At 47.1% G+C, this 23,049-nt stretch overlaps 1 protein-coding gene across 2 annotated transcripts in view; it reads right to left on the bottom strand.

Moving 5' to 3' along the window:
• Positions 1-23,049, bottom strand: part of ASIC1 (acid sensing ion channel subunit 1) — a 387,423-nt gene that overhangs the window by 340,442 nt on the left and 23,932 nt on the right. For both annotated transcript variants that reach the window (XM_068267255.1, XM_068267256.1), the window contains exon 2: positions 7,869-8,234. In XM_068267255.1, the coding sequence (XP_068123356.1) occupies positions 7,869-8,227 (359 nt within the window). In that variant the 5' untranslated portion in view covers positions 8,228-8,234. The remainder of the gene's footprint in view (positions 1-7,868; positions 8,235-23,049) is intronic.

The raw sequence follows: 23,049 nt of genomic DNA, 5'->3' as shown, positions 1-23,049 counted from the left end.
TCTTTGGAGGTTCGCATGTTCGCGAACATTTGTGGAAGTTCGCGTTCATGAACGGAAAAGTCTATGTTCGCCACATCTCTACTTGGCAGTGTCCCAGCTTTAGTAATAGGCTTGCAATACTTCCATGCTCACCATCCCTGTGCACTGCTCTAGTGTAGAAGCAGCAGTGTAACAATCGCCTCAGCAGCTATATTGGCTGTTATGCAATCCAGGAGCAGGGGGTGCTAAACACATTGTATAATGTGGATGTACGTGCCTAGTGCTGCTCTTGAACACTACTTTGCAACCCATGCTGATGTTCATCCCCCGGGAAAGGGGGGGGGGGACCAGAAGAGCGCTATGTACATGGATGGCTGTATGTATTCAGAGTAGTGCATTTGATGTGAATATATCATCCTGGCCTTACAGAATGTACACAGCTACTTTTACAGTACAATATACAATATAATAGCTTAGTTGTGACCTCTCCTGCAGTTGTCACCATAGGCATCTGCCTAGTTTGTCTATGCAAAAAAAATGGTCCTGAGGCAGTCTACTGCCATTATCCTATGCATAATACAAACTTGCTTACCTTTCTGCATATCACTCACCACACATACACTTTAAACGTGCAAAACACAAGAGGTTGGTGCAGGATTCTCAACCCTGACCGATTCCCGGATCCACCCAAAACTATCCTAACTCTGATTAACCTAGAGAAACCCCAAAGAGTGTTGATGTACTTATGCCTGAAATGAAATACTGATAATAATAGTACTTGCATTATTGAGCTTAGCGTTTATTAAAGTAAACCTGTAATGACAAAAACAGTCCCTGGGGGGTACTTATCTCAAGAGGGAGAAGCCTCTGAAACCCAACGAGATCTTGAAAAGTCCTCCTCCATCCCTTTGTTACACCACTTGAAGCCCCTAAACCCCCCGGGGAGGTAAATACTTACCTACCGCGATCCAGAGCAGGCTCAGTAGAGACTTTCTGTTCGGACTCGCGCCTGTGCAGTAGAGTGGACGCGTTTGGGCTCGGCTATTTCCAGCGCTGGATCCCCGAGGCTAAGAGGACGGGGAAGCCTCATTAGGATCCTGAGGCTTCCTCCTCCCAAGGTAAGTACATAGGCAATTGCAGAGGGGGATTACAGGTGACAAGAATACCCCCTCAGAACGGTCCGGTGCAGTGTCTGGGGAAGGGCGCAAGTTGAGACACCAGAATATCTGCAGGCACCCTGCAGCTCACAGCACTGCCCCCTTTCTTTCCCTGCTACAGTTGACTATGGATGGAGCAGCAGCGTGTGTACAGAGCATGGAGCAGCAGTGTGTGTACAGAGCATGGAGCAGCAGCGTGTGCACAGAGCATGGAGCAGCTCTAGGGAACTTAACAGAGTCAGGTATGAGCACAGCCCTGTGTCTGTTGTGGGAATGCTTCACTTTTCCCTTCATTACCAATGTCGGCTGTCCTCATTATTATCTGTATTCAAACTGCTCCTGATCGATCCCGTTGTCGATCGGGAGCAGATTGGACATTTAGGAAATAATTGTCAGAGCCTATCAGTCGACGGGAAATTGCATTGTGTGTAATCAGCATGATGTCCTACCACATTATTATACTGTATTGTGTGTGGCGGAGAAAGACCTTTCAGGAATCCCCCTCTTGAAAATCCTGGGTTTGTCCCTTACTTTAAGATTATTTCAGAACAAAAGTGTTCCTGTTAGACGTGAAGCAACAGGACAAGGTAACTGTGCGCAGTTCGGTATTGCTCTGCCTTGTCCAGGAATTTCATACTGCAGTGTCATTGCCATAGTTACACTGCTATAATGTTCACTTACCAACGGAGGAGAAAAAACAAAACATTTCTTTAGAACATATTTAAAGAGGAACTCCAGTGAAAATAATGTAGTAAAAAAAGTGCTTCATTTTTTACCATAATTATGTATAAATGATTTAGTCAGTGTTTGCTCATTGTAAAATCTTTCCTCTCCCAGATTCACATTCTGACATTTATTACATGGAGACATTGTTACTGTGGGCAGGTTATTTAGCTGTTTCTAGCTGCTCTGGCTGTTAGACAGCTAATAACAGCTGTTTCCTGTCTCTGAACATTGTTACATTGTGGCTGTTTGCCAGGAGTACCGCGGTCTTCAGAGGTTCTTGTGGGAGGGATTTCAGCACAAAATCAGTCACACAGCGCCCCCTGATGGTCTGTTTGTGAAAATCATTGTCTTTCTCATGTAAAATGGGGTATCAGCTACTGATTGGGAAAAAGTTCAATTCTTGGTTGGAGTTTCTCTTTAAGTCAGCCTTATGGTTTAGATTAAATCACTTCCTTATACATTTTTCACGCAAGCCTTAGAATATACATTATCCCTCCCCCCCTCTCTCCTTCTAGTTATGGTATGTGCTGTGATCATTGAAAGCTCAGAGAAGGGTTCACTGGCCAAAATGAGGCCCATGCTGGGTATATGCACTATACACTCTATATTAACATGGAATGACCATCAGCAAACATATGCTGGTCTAGGATTCTATAGTTAGGGGGGGGGGGGATGGAACAGAATAACTCTATATAACAAAAAATATTACAGGACTCTGCGGACCTCTGACATGTGCGGTAAAGGCGATACCGCAAAGAATCCCTGTGCAATTGTAAAATAATAACTCTGCAGTATATGAATTGCTTTCGTTGCTCTCTGAAAGAAGTGCATGACCTGTATATACATTCATTTTATACAGGAACATTTGTCCAATATTGCAAATGGCTCAATAAATAATGATGCAGTCACACAAAACTGCTTCCGTGTTTCACAGCAGCTGCATGTTTTGCTATAGCACTTGTTAAACCATTGTGCATTTATAATCTTCTCCAGAGCATAAAACTATGGTTGCATTGGCTTGCCCAAAATAGGATTACATTCATGTTTGGCACACTCACAGTGAGCTGATGTCTTCTTATTGATTGTTGCTCTTGAAGTGAACTAGAAAGGGGGTCATATAAACCCCTTACCAGTTGCCTTCTTCCCTATATAGAAGTCACAGTTTATGGTACTTTATAGCAGGGGTATTCACCTATCACTGATTATTCAAGCATATGACCTAAAGGCCCGTACAAACACTCAACCAAACCGATGATTGTTGTCTGACTCTGGTCTGTTGGACAATAATCAGGTATGATAACTGGTGGTTTGAGTCAGGGCTGTGGAGTCGGTACAAAATCTTCCGACTCCAACTCATACTCCGGCTCCTCAGTTTAGGAAACCACCGACTCTGACTCCAACTCCGACACACACAAGCAATAGAACACAGCAGTACATGCATCCAGCTACATTTAAATGGTCAGCAGGCGCTCGTCAGCCAATCAGGATGCACCGTCATACACCCTTTACCTGCCATACCACATCTAGCAGCCATTAGCATTCAGGTGGGAGGCTTCAGTTGGATGCAATCGCAAGATTGCGTCACTAGCAGGACCGCCCCGTGCAGGCATCCCTCCCACGGGGATCCCTCCCTAACCGCTCACCTGTCTGCCGTGTCCTAGAGCTTAAAAAAAAACATTTAAAAACACACGATTGGTTCACACGATGGCCAGGGGCCCCGGACCTCTCTCACTGGCCGGGGCCCCAAGGCCAACATGCGATACCTGGAGGGGAGTGCAGGTGGGCCCGGACCTCTCATTCGACACACACAAGCAATCTTGCGATTGCGTCCAACTGAAGCCTCCCACCTGAATGCTAATGGCTGCTAGATGTGGTATGGCAGGTAAAGGGTGTATGACAGTGCATCCTGATTGGCTGACGAGCGCCTGCTGACCATTTAAATGTAGCTGGATGCATGTACTGCTGTGTTCTATTGCTTGTGTGTGTCGAATTTAGCATTCAGTATGGAGGCAGTGTTGGTGGGCTTTCTGGATGTGAGAGGTCCAGAGCCTGGGTGTGAGAGGTCCGGGCCCACCTGCACTCCCCTCCAGGTATCGCATGTTGGCCTTGGGGCCCTCGGTCAGTGAGAGAGGTCTGGGGCCCCTGGCCATTGTGTGAACCAATCGTGTGTTTTTCTGACTCCAACTCCGACTCCGCGAACCCAAAATGGCTCCGACTCCTCGACTCCGACTCCTTAGTCTAATACTTACCAGGGCTGTGGATTTTGTACAAAAATCAAACAAAAGACGAAAGGGCAAGCACCATCATCCGAAAAAATCATCCGTACAAAAATCCTCCGACTCCGACTCCCAACTGACTCAACAGCCCTAGTTTGAGTGATCCAAACAGCGGATCAACTCACACAACTGTTGGGCTGATATCGCCCAGTTGGCCACATGTGTACAAGTTGTTTGAACAACTTGTACTTGTTTTGTATACCTCTATGTCGTCCAGTCCGTCATTCTGCTTGCATGCACAGTATGCAAATGAGTTGGTCATTCAGTTGGTTGGTGCGCGGAAAATACAAGCCATGTAATCCCTTGGTCATGCAGTCGGTCATGTCTTGGAGTTGGTTGTGCACTTTGTTGGACATGTGTACGAGTCTAAATGATGAATAAGTGATTATCAATGAATCAAGGAACTTTCAGGTATGATTATTATTATATAGTATTTATATAGCGCTGACCTCTTCCACAGCGCTGTACAAAGTACATAGTCTTGTCGCTAACTGTTCCTCAGATGGGCTCCCAATGTATTCCCACCATAGTCATATTTCCATCACAGTCTAGGGCCAATTTTAGGAGGAAGCCAATTAACTTATCGGTATGTTTTTGGAATGTGGAAAGAAAACCAACACAGACACGGTGGGATCATACAAACTCTGCAATATATACAAATAGAGTAAAGAAACCGGCACTGCAGATAATTAGGAAGTGTGCACTGAGACAGACATTAGATGCTGAAGGGTTAGTATCAGGTACAGCTGTTATTTGCGTTATTTGCATGCTCAGACTTGAAGAAACAGCAGGTTATAATGTAGAAAGTAGTAGAAGGAGAGTCGGCACATGCAAAGTAAACAGCGTAAAAAAGCTTTATTCCATTAAGGCTTCATGCAAGATGCTTAACAAATTAAAATAGATCATACCCGATACTCAGATGGCTGTGGGGTGAGGTGGGGGCACCCACCGCCCCCACCTCACCCCACAGCCATCTGAGTATTGGGTAGGATCTATTTTAATATGGACAAATTTGTTAAGTCTCATACAAACTCTGTGTAGATAGTGCCCTAGCTGGGATTTGGAACAGGGAAACCAGCACTGCAAGGCAAGAGTGCTTTCTCATTTTATGAATGATGGAAATATACTCCTATCCCATTCCCAGTACAAGAGGAACTCCAGTAAAAATAATGTAAAAGAAAAGTGCTTAATTTTTACAATAGTTACCGTATATACTCGCATATAAGCCGACCCACGTATAAGCCGAGGTACCCATTTTCCCTCCATTATCAAGAAAAAGTGATCAACTTGCTTATAAGTTCCCTCCCCAGTATAGCCCTCTCCTCTGCTGTAATTTGTTGTGATGGAATAGAAAGCTGGTAGCTACTGTTTAATAAACAATTATAGGCAGCATTTATTAAAGATTATTGTTACCAAGCCCATCAATCTGTCGTTCAATGTTAGCAATACATTTCTTCTGCGGTTTTATTAGTTAGTTATTAGTTACAGTATTTTTCTGTGCAGAGCTGTGCACATTTCCCATTGCCACAGCTGTGCCTGTGGTAAATGCATGATACGGAGCACAAAAAACTGCTTTCCAAGGTGAAAGAGAGGTAACCGGGGAGCTGGACAGTTTCTTTTAACCCATAAGCAGGGTCGATAGCATTATCTCATTTGAGATAAGTGCACTACTTTTGACCTCAGTCGGCAGAACTCGTTGTGCTGTAAATTCTTGGAATGATTTGATCTCTCTCTCTCTAGCAGAAAATATAGAAACTGATAGCAGAAGTCCTCTGTTATTATGTCACACTGCCCCTAGTGACAAGTGGCCATAAATACACATTACAACAGTACTAATTAGAAGCAAGAAAATGTAACAAACAAAGAAATAAAAAACAAAGATGTGCTAAAATACTGTAAATTGGCCTGGAGCACTTGCAAGCCTCTAAATAAATTGGCTGCTAAAACGGTAAAGTAACTAGATCATTATTAACACATTAGCTCCAGTGAAGAGTTACTAGAGTTGCTGAAGGAGGTTCAGTGGTGGGAACTTTGCTGCAAGGCCCTAAAGCCCAACCACACCCTCTGAATCTTCAGTTGCTACAGCGCTACACTTGCTGCACTTGTGGTGGTTAGAAAGGACAGTGCAGTGGCACTTGCTTTGTGGGCATATTAGAATTGCACTTATTACATGGGAAGGTATGTTAATGGCAATTCAGTATTTTTGGTAAACAGTGTGAGGTAAGTGAGGTGATTAGAGCCTGTGAAATTTGAATCCATTTACAGAACAAGTAATTTACTGTATACAACTAGTAATTTACCAATCAAAAATGCAGAAAGCGATACTTCCACAGCCCCTGCTCTAATGAATGAACAGAGCCAGAAGAAATAAAACTATGCGGTTATTAGTACCCCACAAATGGCATATACCTGGTGCAGAACAATTTACTGAATTTGCCTACAGCCTCTTAACCAAGTCACTCCAATGCTCCATTGTTCAGTATTCAAAAGAGTCACAGACAGGTGTAATTACAGATAACTGGGCCCACCTCAGTGAAGCCTTGATGGAGTCTCCCTCTTACATTCATCACCGGTTCCCCCGTGGTGGGTTCAGCACAGCAGGGTCATGTAGTAAGTGCCGCCACTTCTTCATAACAAGTGAAGCCACCATAACCCCCACATACCAAGAGTTGTCACCATTCTCTAGCTTCATCCCTTTAACAAGAGTGACCACTATTCCCACATAGCAAGTGCAGCCACCTCCCCCTATGTGCCCCATAACACGTATTGTCACCCTTATCCCTGCCTCCCATTAACAAGTTTGCCCAGCCCCCTTTGCTCAATAACATATGTGGACACTATGGGACTTCACCAATAACACATTTTTCTTCTAAATACCAGACCTGTGGAGCTGAAGCAATTTTTGGGTACCTAGAGTTGAAGTCGGTGGTTTCATAAACTGAGGAGTCAGAGTTGTAGTCGGATGATTTTTGTACCAACTCCACAGTCCTGGTAAGTATTAGACTAAGGAGTCTGAGCAATTTTGGGTACCTGGAGTTAGAGTCGTTAGTTTCATAAACTGAGGAATTAGAGTCAGATGATTTTTGTATCATATCAACAGCCCTGCTAAATACTCACAATCTATCTACAGTATCTACTGTATCTATCTATCTATCTATCTATCTATCTATCTATCTATCTATCTATCTATCTACTGCATCTATCTATCTACTGCATCTATCTATCTACTGTATCTATCTATCTATCTATCTATCTATCTATCTATCTATCTATCTATCTATCTATCTATCTATCTATATCACAAGTGAACTATACATTTCATATTTTACATCTTTACTTTGAGTCCACTTCCAGCTTCAGCTCTGTGGTATGTAAGATGTTTCATCGCTAGCGTTATAGGTAAACTCATTTGGCCCTAAATGCACAATATGGACAAGACTCCATAACTCCTTATTATTTATTACACCTGTCAGAAGCCCAGATGATTTACACAGCCTGGCCTGTAAGCATGGAACACGCCATGATGATGTTTCCTTTGCTGCAGTGGGGTGGAAGAGAATCAGTGTGAGATTTGGACCCATCATTAGCCACTTGTCAAATAGCCTGAACTACCTCTGATGCCCACAGTGTACACACGAGGGATGGGGAACAGAGGCAGACAGCTCCTGCAGCAGTAAAAGTAAGGTGTGAAAGCATTGTACATGATAATGCCACAGGAATTCACTCTCACCGATTGTTGAGCAGGCTCAGTAGCTCCCCCGCATGGTAAAGGTCATTCTTCGTCACTCGGCTGAAGCGGAACTCATTGAGGTTGCAGAAGGTTACAGATGGAAAGATCATCTTGGGAGTTGCAATCTCATCCAGTTTGGTGACGTGAGGGAATTCAAAGTAATACATGATCCTCTCGGTGCACTCAAACAGCAGCAGAGACAAGGAGCCAAGGAAACACAATATCCAGATCATCCGCCGGCAAGAGAAACGTTCGTACGAGAAGATGTGAGCGATGCCATGCAGAGTGGAGCCGCTGGCAAAGGCCTGGATGGTGACTGGCTGGGCAATGCCCAGCTCCTCTGGTTCCTTTACATCCATGACGGCGCTGCAAGAAAAGAAAAGGCTGATTACAGCATCTGGTAAAGCCTGTCTATGCATTCATGTCCTATATTTCCTTTATATTCTAAAACATAAATACACAATTCTAACCTTGTCTAAAGGAGACTAAATATCACTAAAACTTAACCTTTAATAAATACATTAAAAATGAAGATGGTGCTGATCAAAAAAGCCTATGACTAAAACTGCAGTGGGTTGAGGGATTGGTTGCAGAGAGTGACCTCAACACACACTGCTATGTAAACATAAACACACGAGCAGCCAGATATTGTCAAACATCTCACAAGTACGTGTTCCTGCAGTGAGAAGGTCTGGAGATCTACAGCTAGGTTACTCACATGAGAGCCTTTAATCATTCATATCTGTACCACAAAAGATGCATTTTACGGCAGCTGGCTCATACACTTTATGAGCTGAGAATACTTCATATAGACATCTTATGGAGGCACCAGCCAATTGCTATTCTGTAAGAGTACAACTTTACATCATTCCTAACATTCCCCCTATCCAATGTGTATTTTATGTCTTCGTGTATTGTGGACCTGTGGCAAAAATACAAGTCTGCAAATGCCATCTCTTACACTGTTATCCCTCTGAGGTTCCTGAGTGCTTTGTTCAGTTTGTAATTATTTCCTTATACTTATTTATCTCATTCCTATGCTGCAAGACTTGTGATTTACAGAAAACGTGAATGGATTGTACCGGGATGGGAAGGGGGGGGGGGGGGATTGTTGGATGTCTGCCTGTCATGCTGATTTGTTGGCTTCATTCATGTTTGAGCCACATACGCAGTATCAGACTGCTGCTGTTGAGTCAGAATTTGAATCAATTTAAATTGTCACTGGTGATTTTGTGGAAGGCACAATGGATCTGCATATGGCATTTGGCTGTTGGATAGGCAAACACTGATTTCAGTTGTTGGGGGGGGGGGGGGGGGTTATTGGCACTGACTTTGGCTGGGGTGAGAAGGAATGGGAGTAATTTTCGGTTGTCATTAAGTATATTAGAAAGTCAAAATGTCTGCTACTGAAGTAGACACAAGTATTATTTGGGGTATGAGCAGGAGACAATCATGGAGCTGGGGAGGTCTCATAGTGTCCACACATGTTATTGGGCAAGGGGGGGGGGGGCACTTGTAGGATGGGGCAGAATTATGGCAGTACTTGCCATGTAGGAATAATGGTCACACTTCTTAAAGGGATGAAGATGGAGAATGGTGACAACTCTTGGTATGTGGGGAAAGGGGTTATGGTGGCTTCACTTGTTATGAAGAAGGGACATATTGAGGGTTTTTGGTGGCTGCACTTTCTACATGACCATGCTGGAGCCACCACGGGGACAGGGTGAGGAACGTAAGAAGGAGAGACCATCAAGGCTTCACTGAGGTTTATTGGCACTGACTTTGGCTGCTGGGGTGGGAAGAAATGGGGCTAATTTTGGGCCTGCCATTAAGTTATTAGAAAGTCAAAATGCCTGGTACTGAAGTTGACACAAGTATTGTTTGGGGTCAGGCATAGCTTAGAAGGGATAGAGTATAGGTTAGCAGTTGTTATGGATGGGAGGTTAAGACTAGGGTTATGCTTTAGGAATGGTTTAATATATTCAGCTTAGGCATTATGAAAGAGTTCATGTAAGGGAGGTTAAGCTTGGACATCAGACAGCTGGAAATCTTAAAGAGAACCCGAGGTGTGTTTAAAGAATGTTATCTGCATACAGAGGCTGGATCTGCCTTTACAGCCCAGCCTATGTTGCTATCCCAAACCCCACTAAGGTCCCCCTGCACTCTGCAATCCCTCATAAATCACAGTCGTGCTGTGAGGCTCTGTTTACATCTGTAGTGTCAGTCTCAGCTGCTCCCCCGCCTCCTGCATAGCTCCAGTCCCTGCCCCTGTCCTTTCCCTCCAATCAGCAGGGAGGGAAGGGATGCAGGCGGGGACTGGAGTTCTGCAGGAGGCGGGGAGAGCAGCAGACTGACACTATAGAGATAAACACAGCCAGCTCTGACAAGCTGTTTGTCAGCAGCATGGCTGTGATTTATGAGGGATTGCAGAGTGCAGGGGGACCTTAGGGGGGTTTGGGATAGCAACAGAGGCTGGGCTGTATAGGCAGATCCAGCCTCTGTATGCAGATAATATTCTTCAAACCCACCTCGGGTTCTCTTTAAGGGAGGTCAAGGTTAGGGGTCTAAAAGGGGGATTTTCGTAATGGATTGTCAGTCTTAATTGGATAAGAAACAATGAAACTGCAGCTAAAAATAGAAATGCTCAGCTGATGCCCCACCTGACAACAAAATCACCTTCACAAATTGTGTATGTAGGCCTTGGAGTGCAGTCAGCACAGATGATCTGCATACGTCTTCTGAGTCAGTGATTCAGAGAAGCATCAGCCAAGTGAGAAGCATTTTCAGAATGAAATCAGGGCTCAGGTTTCCTCTAATGCATAATAATGTTGAACAATGCTATACAAATAATAACAATAGTCATTATGCATTATCACAGCTTCTGGGTTCAAGAATAAAAACTGGAGATATAACAGTGTCCTCATATGAATATCTTGGCTGTATGTCCTGAATTATACTTTGGCCTAATAACAGTAAATCATAGAAGGCTGTAGAACTTGCATGAGATCACTTATGCCTCTGCTGGGACAGGCCCCACACCTCTGTGCCTCAAAATGTGTGGTCTGAATCCTGTCTCCAGCCAAAATACAATGCACACTAGGGGACAAATGCTGGAATGCATGTGAGTTCCGCTCTATTCCCACTTGAGCTGGACCACGTGCAGCCAGCGGGAGTGGAAAGTGTAGCGTCCTCTTTGATGATCCGGTGTGGTCCAGCTGTAGCTATATGGGGGAAGTCATCCGCCTGCCCGGGATTATCACAGACTGCACAGAAGATCCTATGAATCCATTGCAGAGCAACAAGTATGAGCAGCTCCTATTTATAAAACAGGAACCATTCACTGTAAGTTTTGCAGCAAAAAAATGTCCGTTCTCAGCTTTACCCTCCTGGCGGTCTAATAAATTCCGCCAGGAGGCAGCGCAGCAGTTTTTTCTTTTTTTTAAATCATGTAGCGAGCCCAGGGCTTCATGTAGCGAGCCCAGGGCGCCCGCTTCGATCAGGAAATCCCGTTCAAAGAACGGGATTTCCTGGAGGGCTTCCCCCGTCGCCATGGCGACGGGGCGGGATGATGTCACCGATGTCAGCGACGTTGTGACGTCATTGGGAGTCCCGATCCACTCCTCAGCGCTGCCTGGCACTGATTGGCCAGGCAGCACACGGGGTCTGGGGGGGGAGGGCGGCGCGGTGCGACGGATAGCGGCGATCGAGCGTGGGGCGGCGGCGATCGGTGTGCTGACGCAGCTAGCAAAGTGCAAGCTGCGTGCAGCAAAAAAAATTAAGCAAATCGGCCCAGCAGGGCATGAGAAAAACCTCCTGCGCGGCTTACCCCGAACTACGTTCAGGGTTACCGCCAGGAAGGTTAAAGGGCACCCGAGGCAAAAATAAACAAATTAAATAAATGATTGTATCTATCTTCCTTCTCCTAAAAATGACTTTTTAAGATATTGCACAGTTTTAGTTTATGTTTAAATGTACCTTTTAAGTTTGAACTGTTTTATTGTTTTAGCTCAATGACACATTTATTGAAGTACCCATTAGATTGTAAACTCGCAAGGGCAGAGTCATCCTCCTAATGTTTACTGTCTTTGTAACAATATTTGTGCTGCTTGGAACTCTGCTGTATATTTGTTAGTTGTATCCAGTGGTGCTCAAATACCCCTTTTCAAAATTCGAGTTAGGTCGAATTCGAATAGTAAATTATTCGAGGTCAGTCGAATATTCGAGTCGAATAATTTTTACTATTCGATTCGACCTCGGAATTCGAGCTCACTATTCGAGTCGGTATTCGAGCTCATTATTCGAGCTGACTATTCGAAATGGCCTTAAATAGCTTCCAACACTTGTTTTGAGGGTGAATGATGCAAGAAACCTCTTTTTTTCCAAGTAACAACAGCAAGTGATTATGTGGGGATGTTCCTTTAAAAAAAAAAAGTTGAAAAGAGAAGTTGTGTCCAGAAATTTGTTCAGTACTGTATATACTTCTTCTTCTTTATCTTCTTCTTCTTCTATATCTTCTTCTTCTATATCTTCTTCTTCTATATCTTCTTCTTCTATATCTTCTTCTTCTTTTATATTGTCTTCTTATTCTTCATCTTCTTCATCTTCTTCATCATCATCTTCTTCTTCTTCATCTTCTTTTTCTTCATCTTCTTCATCTTCTTCTTCATCTTCTTCATCTTCTTCATCTTCATCTTCTTCATCTTCTTCATCTTCTTCTTCTTCATCTTCTTCTTCTTCTTCATCTTCTTCTTCTTCATCTTCTTCATCTTCTTCATCTTCTTCTTCATCTTCTTCATCTTCTTCATCTTCTTCTTCATCTTCATCTTCTTCTTCTTCTTCATCTTCTTCTTCTTCTTCATCATCTTCTTCTTCTTCATCTTCTTCATCTTCTTCATCTTCTTCATCTTCTTCTTCTTCTTCTTCTTCATCTTCTTCTTCTTCATCTTCTTCATCTTCTTCTATATCGTCTTCTTCTTCACTTATTTCTCTTTTCAAATTTTTTTTTTAAAGAAATGCAGCTATTTTTGAGCGTAACAAATAGCTGGTGGCGCACGCATGTTGGAAGCGCCATTGTATGTGCTCCCTGGCAGTGGAAACACACAGACAGCAGGAGGTAAATTCAGCAGCAGGAGGAGGAGGATGAGTGTGTGGCAGCAGGCAGTCAATGAGGCAGGCAGCGTGACATAATAGCCCTGGTACCTAGCGGTGATACCAGGGCTGTAAATAAACACAGCAGGCAGGAGGTCCCAGACAGCGGTCGTGCAGCCCACATTGTGTCCAATACACAACTGGGACAACACAGTTTTCAACCCGGGCACCTCAGAAAAATTAAACCTTTTTTTTTTTTTTTTTTTTTTTTTTTTTTTTACAACAAATTACACAGATATAGCTATTGTTTGACGTAATAGCTGGTGGCAGAGTGGCAGCAGAAGGTAAATCTGTGTACCCTGGCAGTGGGAAACACAGACAGACAGACAGCAGCAGCAGCAGGAGGAATGGAGGAGTAATTATGTGTGCAGCTATTGTTTGACGTAATAGCTGGTGGCAGAGTGGCAGCAGAAGCTAATTCTGTGTACCCTGGCAGTGGGAAACACAGACAGACAGCAGCATCAGCAGGAGGAATGGAGGAGTAGTGTGAGTGTGGCAGCAGGTAGGCAGCGTGACATAATAGCCCTGGTACCTAGCGGTGATACCAGGCCGTAAATGAACACAACAGGAGGTCCCAGACAGCGGTCGTGCAGCCCACATCGTGTCCAATACACAACTGGGACAACACAGTTTTCAACCCGGGCACCTCAGAAAAATTAAACCTTTTTTTTTTTGGTTTTTTTTGTTTTGTTTTTACAACCAATTACACAGATATAGCTATTTTTTGACGTAATAGCTGGTGGCAGAGTGGCAGCAGAAGGTAAATCTGTGTACCCTGGCAGTGGGAAACACAGACAGACAGACAGACAGACAGCAGCAGCAGCAGGAGGAATGGAGGAGTAATTATGTGTGCAGCTATTGTTTGACGTAATAGCTGGTGGCAGACTGGCAGCAGAAGGTAATTCTGTGTACCCTGGCAGTGGGAAACACAGACAGACAGCAGCAGCAGGAGGAATGGAGGAGTAGTGTGAGTGTGGCAGCAGGCAGGCAGCGTGACATAATAGCCCTGGTACCTAGCGGTGATACCAGGCCGTAAATGAACACAACAGGAGGTCCCAGACAGCGGTCGTGCAGCCCACATCGTGTCCAATACACAACTGGGACAACACAGTTTTCAACCCGGGCACCTCAGAAAAATTAAACCTTTTTTTTTTTTTTTAATGGTTTTTTGGTTTTGTTTGTAAAACAAATTACACAGATATATAGCTATTGTTTGACGTAATAGCTGGTGGCAGAGTGGCAGCAGAAGGTAAATCTGTGTACCCTGGCAGTGGGAAACACAGACAGACAGACAGCAGCAGCAGCAGGAGGAATGGAGGAGTAATTATGTGTGCAGCTATTGTTTGACGTAATAGCTGGTGGCAGACTGGCAGCAGAAGGTAATTCTGTGTACCCTGGCAGTGGGAAACACAGACAGACAGCAGCAGCAGGAGGAATGGAGGAGTAGTGTGAGTGTGGCAGCAGGTAGGCAGCGTGACATAATAGCCCTGGTACCTAGCGGTGATACCAGGCCGTAAATGAACACAACAGGAGGTCCCAGACAGCGGTCGTGCAGCCCACATCGTGTCCAATACACAACTGGGACAACACAGTTTTCAACCCGGGCACCTCAGAAAAATTAAACCTTTTTTTTTTTTTTTAATGGTTTTTTGGTTTTGTTTGTAAAACAAATTACACAGATATATAGCTATTGTTTGACGTAATAGCTGGTGGCAGAGTGGCAGCAGAAGGTAAATCTGTGTACCCTGGCAGTGGGAAACACAGACAGACAGACAGCAGCAGCAGCAGGAGGAATGGAGGAGTAATTATGTGTGCAGCTATTGTTTGACGTAATAGCTGGTGGCAGACTGGCAGCAGAAGGTAATTCTGTGTACCCTGGCAGTGGGAAACACAGACAGACAGCAGCAGCAGGAGGAATGGAGGAGTAGTGTGAGTGTGGCAGCAGGCAGGCAGCGTGACATAATAGCCCTGGTACCTAGAGGTGATACCAGGCCGTAAATGAACACAACAGGAGGTCCCAGACAGCGGTCGTGCAGCCCACATCGTGTCCAATACACAACTGGGACAACACAGTTTTCAACCCGGGCACCTCAGAAAAATTAAACCTTTTTTTTTTTTTAATGGTTTTTTGGTTGTGTTTGTAAAACAAATTACACAGATATATAGCTATTGTTTGACGTAATAGCTGGTGGCAGAGTGGCAGCAGAAGGTAAATCTGTGTACCCTGGCAGTGGGAAACACAGACAGATAGACAGCAGCAGCAGCAGGAGGAATGGAGGAGTAATTATGTGTGCAGCTATTGTTTGACGTAATAGCTGGTGGCAGACTGGCAGCAGAAGGTAATTCTGTGTACCCTGGCAGTGGGAAACACAGACAGACAGCAGCAGCAGGAGGAATGGAGGAGTAGTGTGAGTGTGGCAGCAGGCAGGCAGCGTGACATAATAGCCCTGGTACCTAGCGGTGATACCAGGCCGTAAATGAACACAACAGGAGGTCCCAGACAGCGGTCGTGCAGCCCACATCGTGTCCAATACACAACTGGGACAACACAGTTTTCAACCCGGGCACCTCAGAAAAATTAAACCTTTTTTTTTTTAATGGTTTTTTGGTTTTGTTTGTAAAACAAATTACACAGATATATAGCTATTGTTTGACGTAATAGCTGGTGGCAGAGTGGCAGCAGAAGGTAAATCTGTGTACCCTGGCAGTGGGAAACACAGACAGACAGCAGAAGGGCAGTACACAGCAGCCCACTGTAGGTGTAAAATGTGTGGCTGCAGGCGACGTAATAGTCAAAGTGAACCAGGCTGGCTTAGTGAGCAGGAGCCAGGAGGTGGTAAAGGGTGGTAAGGCACATTAACGATGGTTCTTAGCCAGTTCATGTCCCCCTCTCGCCGACAACAGGGGCCAGGAACTCGCCTTCCACCCACGCCTGGTTCATCTTGAGAAACGTCAGTCTGTCCACAGGCTTGTGAGACAGACGTGAGCGTTTCTCGGTGACCACACCACCAGCTGCACTGAAGCAGCGCTCGGACAGCACGCTGGAAGGGGGGCAGGACAGCACTTCCAGGGCGTACTGCGCCAGCTCGCTCCAGATCTCCAGGCGCTTGACCCAATACTCCATGGGATCAACAGGGGCATCGCTGTCAAGCCCGCTGTAGGACCCCATGTAGTCAGCCACCATGCGGGTCAGGCGCTGGCTGTGACCGGTGGAGGATGCTGCTGCATGCACCTCCTCTCTAGTCACTGCTGCCGGAGCCTCTACAGTCCTGTAGAGCTCATGGCTGAGAGACAGCAGGTCTGTGGGGCGCTTGCTGCTGGATGCAGGCACCTGCTGCTGCCTCTGTGCTGGCTGCTGGACAGTGGGGGTGGAAGGCTGGGGGAAGGCTTCCTCCAAGCGCTCAACAAGGGCCTGCTGCAAGCTCCTTATTTGTTGCGCTGGGTCTCCTCCTGCAGGCGGCAGGAACTGGCTCAACTTCCCCTTGAGGCGTGGGTCCAACATCATGCTGATCCAGATGTCCTCCCTCTGCTTCATCTGGATCACCCTGGGGTCTCTGCGCAGGCACGTCAGCATGTGCGCTGCCATTGGGAAGAGGCGGGCCACGTCTGCTGGCACATCGACGGCAGTGCTGCTGTCCTCATCCTCCTCCTCTGCCTCGTCAGCCTCATCCTCTCTCCACCCCCGCACCAACTCAGCTGCACTGTGCTGCTCCCCCTCATCACCAGCAAGGTCAGGGACCTCCACCAAGTCCTCCTCCTCCTCCCCCTCAGAGGTGGACTGTGCAGCTGCTTGCCGCTCCTGCTGGTCCAAGGCTGCCGCTCCCTGTTTCAGCAAAGCATCGAGGGCCCTGTTCAGCAGACAAACCAGGGGCACCCACTCGCAGACCATAGCATGGTCCCTGCTCACCATGTTAGTGGCCTGCAGAAAGGTAGCCAGCACTAAGCACACCTGCTGCATGTGCCTCCAGTCATCATCGGGGACGATGGACGGGATGTTGCTGGTCTTGTCCCTTCTCTGAGCGGCGGAAACAGTGGCCAGGGCAAGGTACTGGTTGACAGCGTGCTTCTGTTCAACCAGACGCTCCAACATCGCCAGGGTGGAGTTCCAGCGAGTCGGAACGTCAAGGATCAGCCGATGGCGTGGCAGATCCAGCTCCTTTTGCACGTCTTCCAGGCTCGCACAGGCTGCAGCCGAGCGCCGGAAGTGACGCACAACGTTCCTTGCCGTTTCCAGCAGTTCGCCCATCCCCTGGTAGGTGCGCAAGAACTTCTGCACCACCAGGTTCAGCACGTGGGCAAGACAGGGGATGTGGGTCAGGTTTCCCCTGTCTATTGCGGCAACCAGATTGGCCCCATTGTCGGCCACCACCTCTCCGACTCTGAGGCCTCTGGGGGTCAGCCAAATCCTCTCCTGCTCCTGGAGTTTGGCCAACACATGGGTTGCCGTCAGCTTGGTCTTCCCAAGGCTGACCAAGTGCAGCAGAGCTTGGCAGTGGCGGGCCTTCACGCTGCTGCTGAGGCGGGGGGTTTGGCCAGGTGTGCCGGAGGATGGCAGAGGATTGGAGGAACCTGCTGCAGTTCCCCTGACCCTGCGGGGTGGCACCACCCACTGTGTTGCTGCTGCTGCTGTGCCCGCTGCTGCTCTCCCATCCTCACCCCCTTCCACCAAGCTAACCCAGTGGACAGTGAAGGACAGGTAGCGGCCTGTCCCGAAGCGGCTGCTCCAGGAGTCCATGGTGACGTGGACCCTTTCACCAACCGCGTGCTCCAGCCCTCGCTCCACATTGGCCATCACAAAGCGGTGCAGTGCAGGAATGGCCTTGCGGGAGAAAAAGTGTCTGCTGGGGAGCTGCCAGTCTGGGGCTGCGCAAGCAAGCAGCGCACGAATGTCGCTCCCCTTCTGCACGAGCGTGTACGGCAGGAGTTGGGAGCACATGGCCCGTGCCAGCAAGCCGTTCAGCTGCCGCACGCGACGGCTGCTGGGAGGCAGAACCCTAACCACCCCCTGGAAGGAATCGCTCAAAAGGCTCTGGCGTGGCCTTTTGCTGGCACGGGAATCAGCAGACACAGCGGAGGAGGCCACTGAGGACTGGCTGCCAGAACAGGCCTCAGTGTCGGCGGCAGGAGTTGCAGAGGGGGGAGGAGCAGTGCGTTTCCGCACTCCTGCTGGTGCTGCTGGAGGAGCAGGAGGGCGGGTGGCTGCTGTTGCTGCTGCTGCTGAAGGCTGTGCAGTGATGGGTGTGGTGCCACTGCCAGCACCAGATGCCTTCAGCCTCTGGAACTCCTCATGCTGGTGGAAATGTTTCGCAGCAAGGTGGTTGATGAGCGAGCTGGTGCTGAACTTTAAGGGGTCTGCACCTCTGCTCAACTTCCGCTGACAGTGGTTGCAAGTGGCGTACTTGCTGTACACAGTGGGCATGGTGAAATATCGCCAGATTGGTGACAGAAACATCCCCCTACGGCATGGAAGCGCTGCTGCCTGTCTCCCTGTGGTGGTTGGGGGGGGGGCTTGGGGGGCTTGGGTGCGGCTGGTGGTGGTACTGGCAGATGCTGCTGCTGCTGCTGCTGAGCCTGAGACACCAGCAGGCTGTGGGACCTGCCTACTGCTGCCAATGCTTGCAATGATGCGCCTCCTTGCAAGGCCCACAAGAGCATCCTCCTCCTCCTCCTCAGAGCTGCTGAGGATGACATCCCCTGGAGGTGGTGGCACCCAGTCTCTGTCTGTCACCGGGTCATCATCATCCTCCCCCTCCTGAAACATGTCCTGCTGGGATGATGACCCCCCAAACTCCTCTCCTGATGCATGGATGGGCTGCTTGACTGTCGCCACAGTCTTGCTGTCCAATCCCTCATCCCCCAAAGTGCCCATCAGCATCTCCTCCTCAAAATCGCCAACAACAGCAGACAATACCCTGATGGTGCCTGGGGTAAAAATACTGCTGAGTGACAGGTCGCCAACTTGTGACGGTGAACTGGCCTCCTCCCCAGACCCTGCTGGGCGGCTGCTGCGAACAGGGGTGGTGGTGGTGGTGGTGGTGAGGGTGGAGGCCTCGGATGCAGAGCTGATGGCGGGCTGCTCATCCTCCGTCATGAGTTGCACCACAGTGTCTGCATGCTTTTCCTCAATGGGACGTTTCCGACCCGGCTGGAGGAAAATCGGAGCAGGTGCTACACGCTGCTGCTGCTGTGTCTCTGCAGCGTGAGTTGCAGATGCTCCTGCTGGGCGGCGCCCAAGGCGTCCACGGCCAGTGGCTATGGGAGGAATGTTAGCCACTGACGCTGCTGCTGCGGAACTGTGCATGGTGGCGCGGCCGCGGCCTGCCACAATGCTGCTCCCTCTCCTCCTGATTCCCTTGCTGCCCTTCCCCTTGCCCAAACCGCGCTGGCTGCCACTTCCAGACATCTTCGATGTTTTGGGCGTATAGACAAAAGTTTTTTAAAAGGGCGGGTGAAAAGTGGGGTACTTTAATGGAGTGGGTTGGTGGGTGAGGTGACTGAGTGAGTGTCCCTAGTACAGTAAGTAAGTAGTAACAGTCAGGAAGTACAACTAGCAGTTACAATAATCAGTAGTAATCACAAGTAAATTTAGTGTGTGTACACTACAGACAGTGAGTGCACGCACGCGCAAACACGCGCAGGAGCTAGCCAATGAACAGTGACTGAGTGAGTGTCCCTAGTACAGTAAGTAAGTAAGTAGTAACAGTCAGTAAGTACAACTAACTAATTACAATAATCAATCAGTTATCAGAAGGAAATAGAGTGTGTGTAGTGTGTGTACACAGACAGTGAGTGCACACACGCAGGAGCTAGTAGACTATGAACAGTGACTGAGTGTCCTAGACTCCTAGTACAGTAAGAGTAAGTAGTAACAGTAAGTACAACTAACTAATTACAATAAGCAATCAGTTATCAGAAGGAAATAGAGTGTGTGTAGTGTGTGTACACAGACAGTGAGTGCACACACGCAGGAGCTAGTAGCCTATGAACAGTGACTGAGTGTCCTAGACTCCTAGTACAGTAAGTAGCAACAGTAAGTACAACTAACTAATTACAATAATCAATTACAATAATCAATCAGTTATCAGAAGGAAATAGAGTGTGTGTAGTGTGTACACAGAAAGTGAGTGCACACACGCAGGAGCTAGTAGCCTATGAACAGTGACTGAGTGTCCTAGACTCCTAGTACAGTAAGAGTAAGTAGTAACAGTAAGTACAAACAACTAACTAATTACAATAATCAATCAGTTATCAGAAGGAAATAGAGTGTGTGTAGTGTGTGTACACAGACAGTGAGTGCACACACGCAGGAGCTAGTAGACTATGAACAGTGACTGAGTGTCCTAGACTCCTAGTACAGTAAGAGTAAGTAGTAACAGTAAGTACAACTAACTAATTACAATAATCAATTACAATAATCAATCAGTTATCAGAAGGAAATAGAGTGTGTGTAGTGTGTACACAGAAAGTGAGTGCACACACGCAGGAGCAGCTAGTAGCCTATGAACAGTGACAGTGAGTGTCCTAGTACAGTTGCAGTATATAACTACAATACTAATACAATCAGTAGTAAAGGACAGCAGAAATACTGGTATAGAATAGAGAGAAATAAACAGAGGACAGGAGGACAGCTGCCCACACAGGCAAGGCCCTGAGGCCTAAAGCTGTAAGCCTGCAGCAGCTGGCCTGTCTCTATGTAACACAAAAGCTACTAACTAAAATACAATGTCTAACTAACTAACAACAATATAGGTGTGTATAGGAGGTGTATGTGAGCAAAAACGCTAGGTAAATGACCACAATAGAGCTCTTGCTAAGCCAAAGCACAAAGGAGCAACTCTCTCTCTGTACAAGTCTCAGGCAAGCACGGAGAAACGGAACATGGCGGCCGCTATTTATAGGGTAGGGGCTGGCCAGGGTCCCCCTCTGTGATTGGCTGCCGTCAGAGGGCCTGGGAGCCCTCTGATTGGCTCTAAGGACATCAATCTGGGCTATGACGCTATTCGAGCTCGGTACCGAGCTCGAATAGCGCCGTTTGCTCGAATTGCTCGAATAGTGAATGGGCTATTCGAGTGTACTCGAATAGCCCATTCGAATAGCTACAGCTATTCGGAGCTCGAATAGCTGGAAAAGAGCTCGAATATTCGAGCTACTCGAATATTCGAGCTCTGCTGAGCACCACTGGTTGTATCTATGTTCCCCTTGTCGTCTTATTGTGCTTTGTAAAGCGCTGCGGAATATGTTGGCGCTATATAAATAAAAAATAATAATAATAAAAATAATAAAGTATGCCAGAGCTAAAATCTATGAACTATTGACCCTCTTTATCTCTTTCCTGCTCTCAGAAGCCATTTTCTGCTAGAAAAGTGTTTTATAGTTAGAATTTCTTATAAGTGAGGGTCACACTGTCTAAGTCAGGACTGAGTCAGCCACTTACATACCTGATATTTAACTCTTTCAGGCAGAGAAAGAAAAAAAGAAACACAGCATAGTTATATGTGTACTAGGCACTGTATATACACATCATGTCATCATGTCACATGTCACATGTATCCTTTAAGTGGGAACAAAGCCTTACAGTCAGACTGGAAAAAGTAAGATGTTTTAACATCTTTACTTTACTTGCTCTGACCACAGTGCCACTTTAACCACTTCCCGAACGCCTAACGCACAGCGGCGGCCGGGAAGTGTACCCTGCAAGGGCCAGCTCACCCACAGAGGCGGCGGTCCTTGTAAGGGCATGGGTGGAGCGATCGCGTCATCTGTGACGCGATCCTCCGCCGGCTCCTGGCGCCGCTCACCCGCCGCAACATCCCGCCGGCTATACGTAAGCGCCGGCGGGATGTTAAACCGACGATCGCCGCATACAAAGTGTATAATACACTTTGTAATGTTTACAAAGTGTATTATACAGGCTGCCTCCTGCCCTAGTGGTCCCAGTGTCCGAGGGACCACCAGGGCAGGCTGCAGCCACCCTAGTCTGCACCAAGCACACTGATTCCCCCCCCCCTGCCCCCTGATCGCCCACAGCACCTCTCAGACCCCCCCCCTGCCCACCCCCAGACCCATGTTTACACCCAATCACCCCCCTAATCACCCATCAATCACTCCCTGTCACTATCTGTCAACGCTATTTTTTTTTTATCCCCCCCTGCCCCCTGCTCCCTCCTGATCACCCCCCACCTCTCAGATTCTCCCCAGACTCCCCCCCCCCATGTACTGTATGCATCTATCCCCCCTGATCACCTGTCAATCACCTGTCAATCACCCCCTGTCACTGCCACCCATCATTCAGCCCCTAACCTGCCCCTTGCGGGCAATCTGATCACCCACCCACACCAATAGATCGCCCGCAGATCCGACATCAGATCACCTCCCAAGTGCAGTGTTTACATCTGTTCTCTCCTCCAAACACCCACTAATTACCGAGTTCATAGAAGATTTTATTTTTTGTCAAAAGTAAGCGAAAATTGATTTTTATTGTTTTTTTTTTCACAAAGTGTCATTTTTCACTAACTTGTGACAAAAAATAAAATCTTCTATGAACTCACCATACTCCTAACGCAATACCTTGGGGTGTCTTCGTTCTAAAATGGGGTCACTTGTGGGGTTCCTATACTGCCCTGGCATTTTAGGGGCCCTAAACCGTGAGGAGTAGTCTACAAAACAAATGCCTCGAAATGACCTGTGAATAGGACGTTGGGCCCCTTAGCGCACCTAGGCTGCAAAAAAGTGTCACACATGTGGTATCGCCGTACTCAGGACAAGTAGTATAATGTGTTTTGGGGTGTATTTTTACACATACCCATGCTGGGTGGGAGAAATCTCTCTGTAAATGGACAATTGTGTGTAAAAAAAATCAAAAGATTGTCATTTACAGAGATCTTTCTCCCACCCAGCATGGGTATGTGTAAAAATACACCACAAAACACATTATACTACTTCTCCTGAGTACGGCGGTACCATATATGTGGCACTTTTTTACACCCTAAGTGCGCTAAGGGGCCCAAAGTCCAATGAGTACCTTTAGGATTAG

Source organism: Hyperolius riggenbachi, chromosome 2 (genome assembly GCF_040937935.1).
Source record: "Hyperolius riggenbachi isolate aHypRig1 chromosome 2, aHypRig1.pri, whole genome shotgun sequence".
NCBI lineage: Eukaryota > Metazoa > Chordata > Amphibia > Anura > Hyperoliidae > Hyperolius > Hyperolius riggenbachi.
This window is presented reverse-complemented; position numbering and strand designations above follow the sequence as displayed.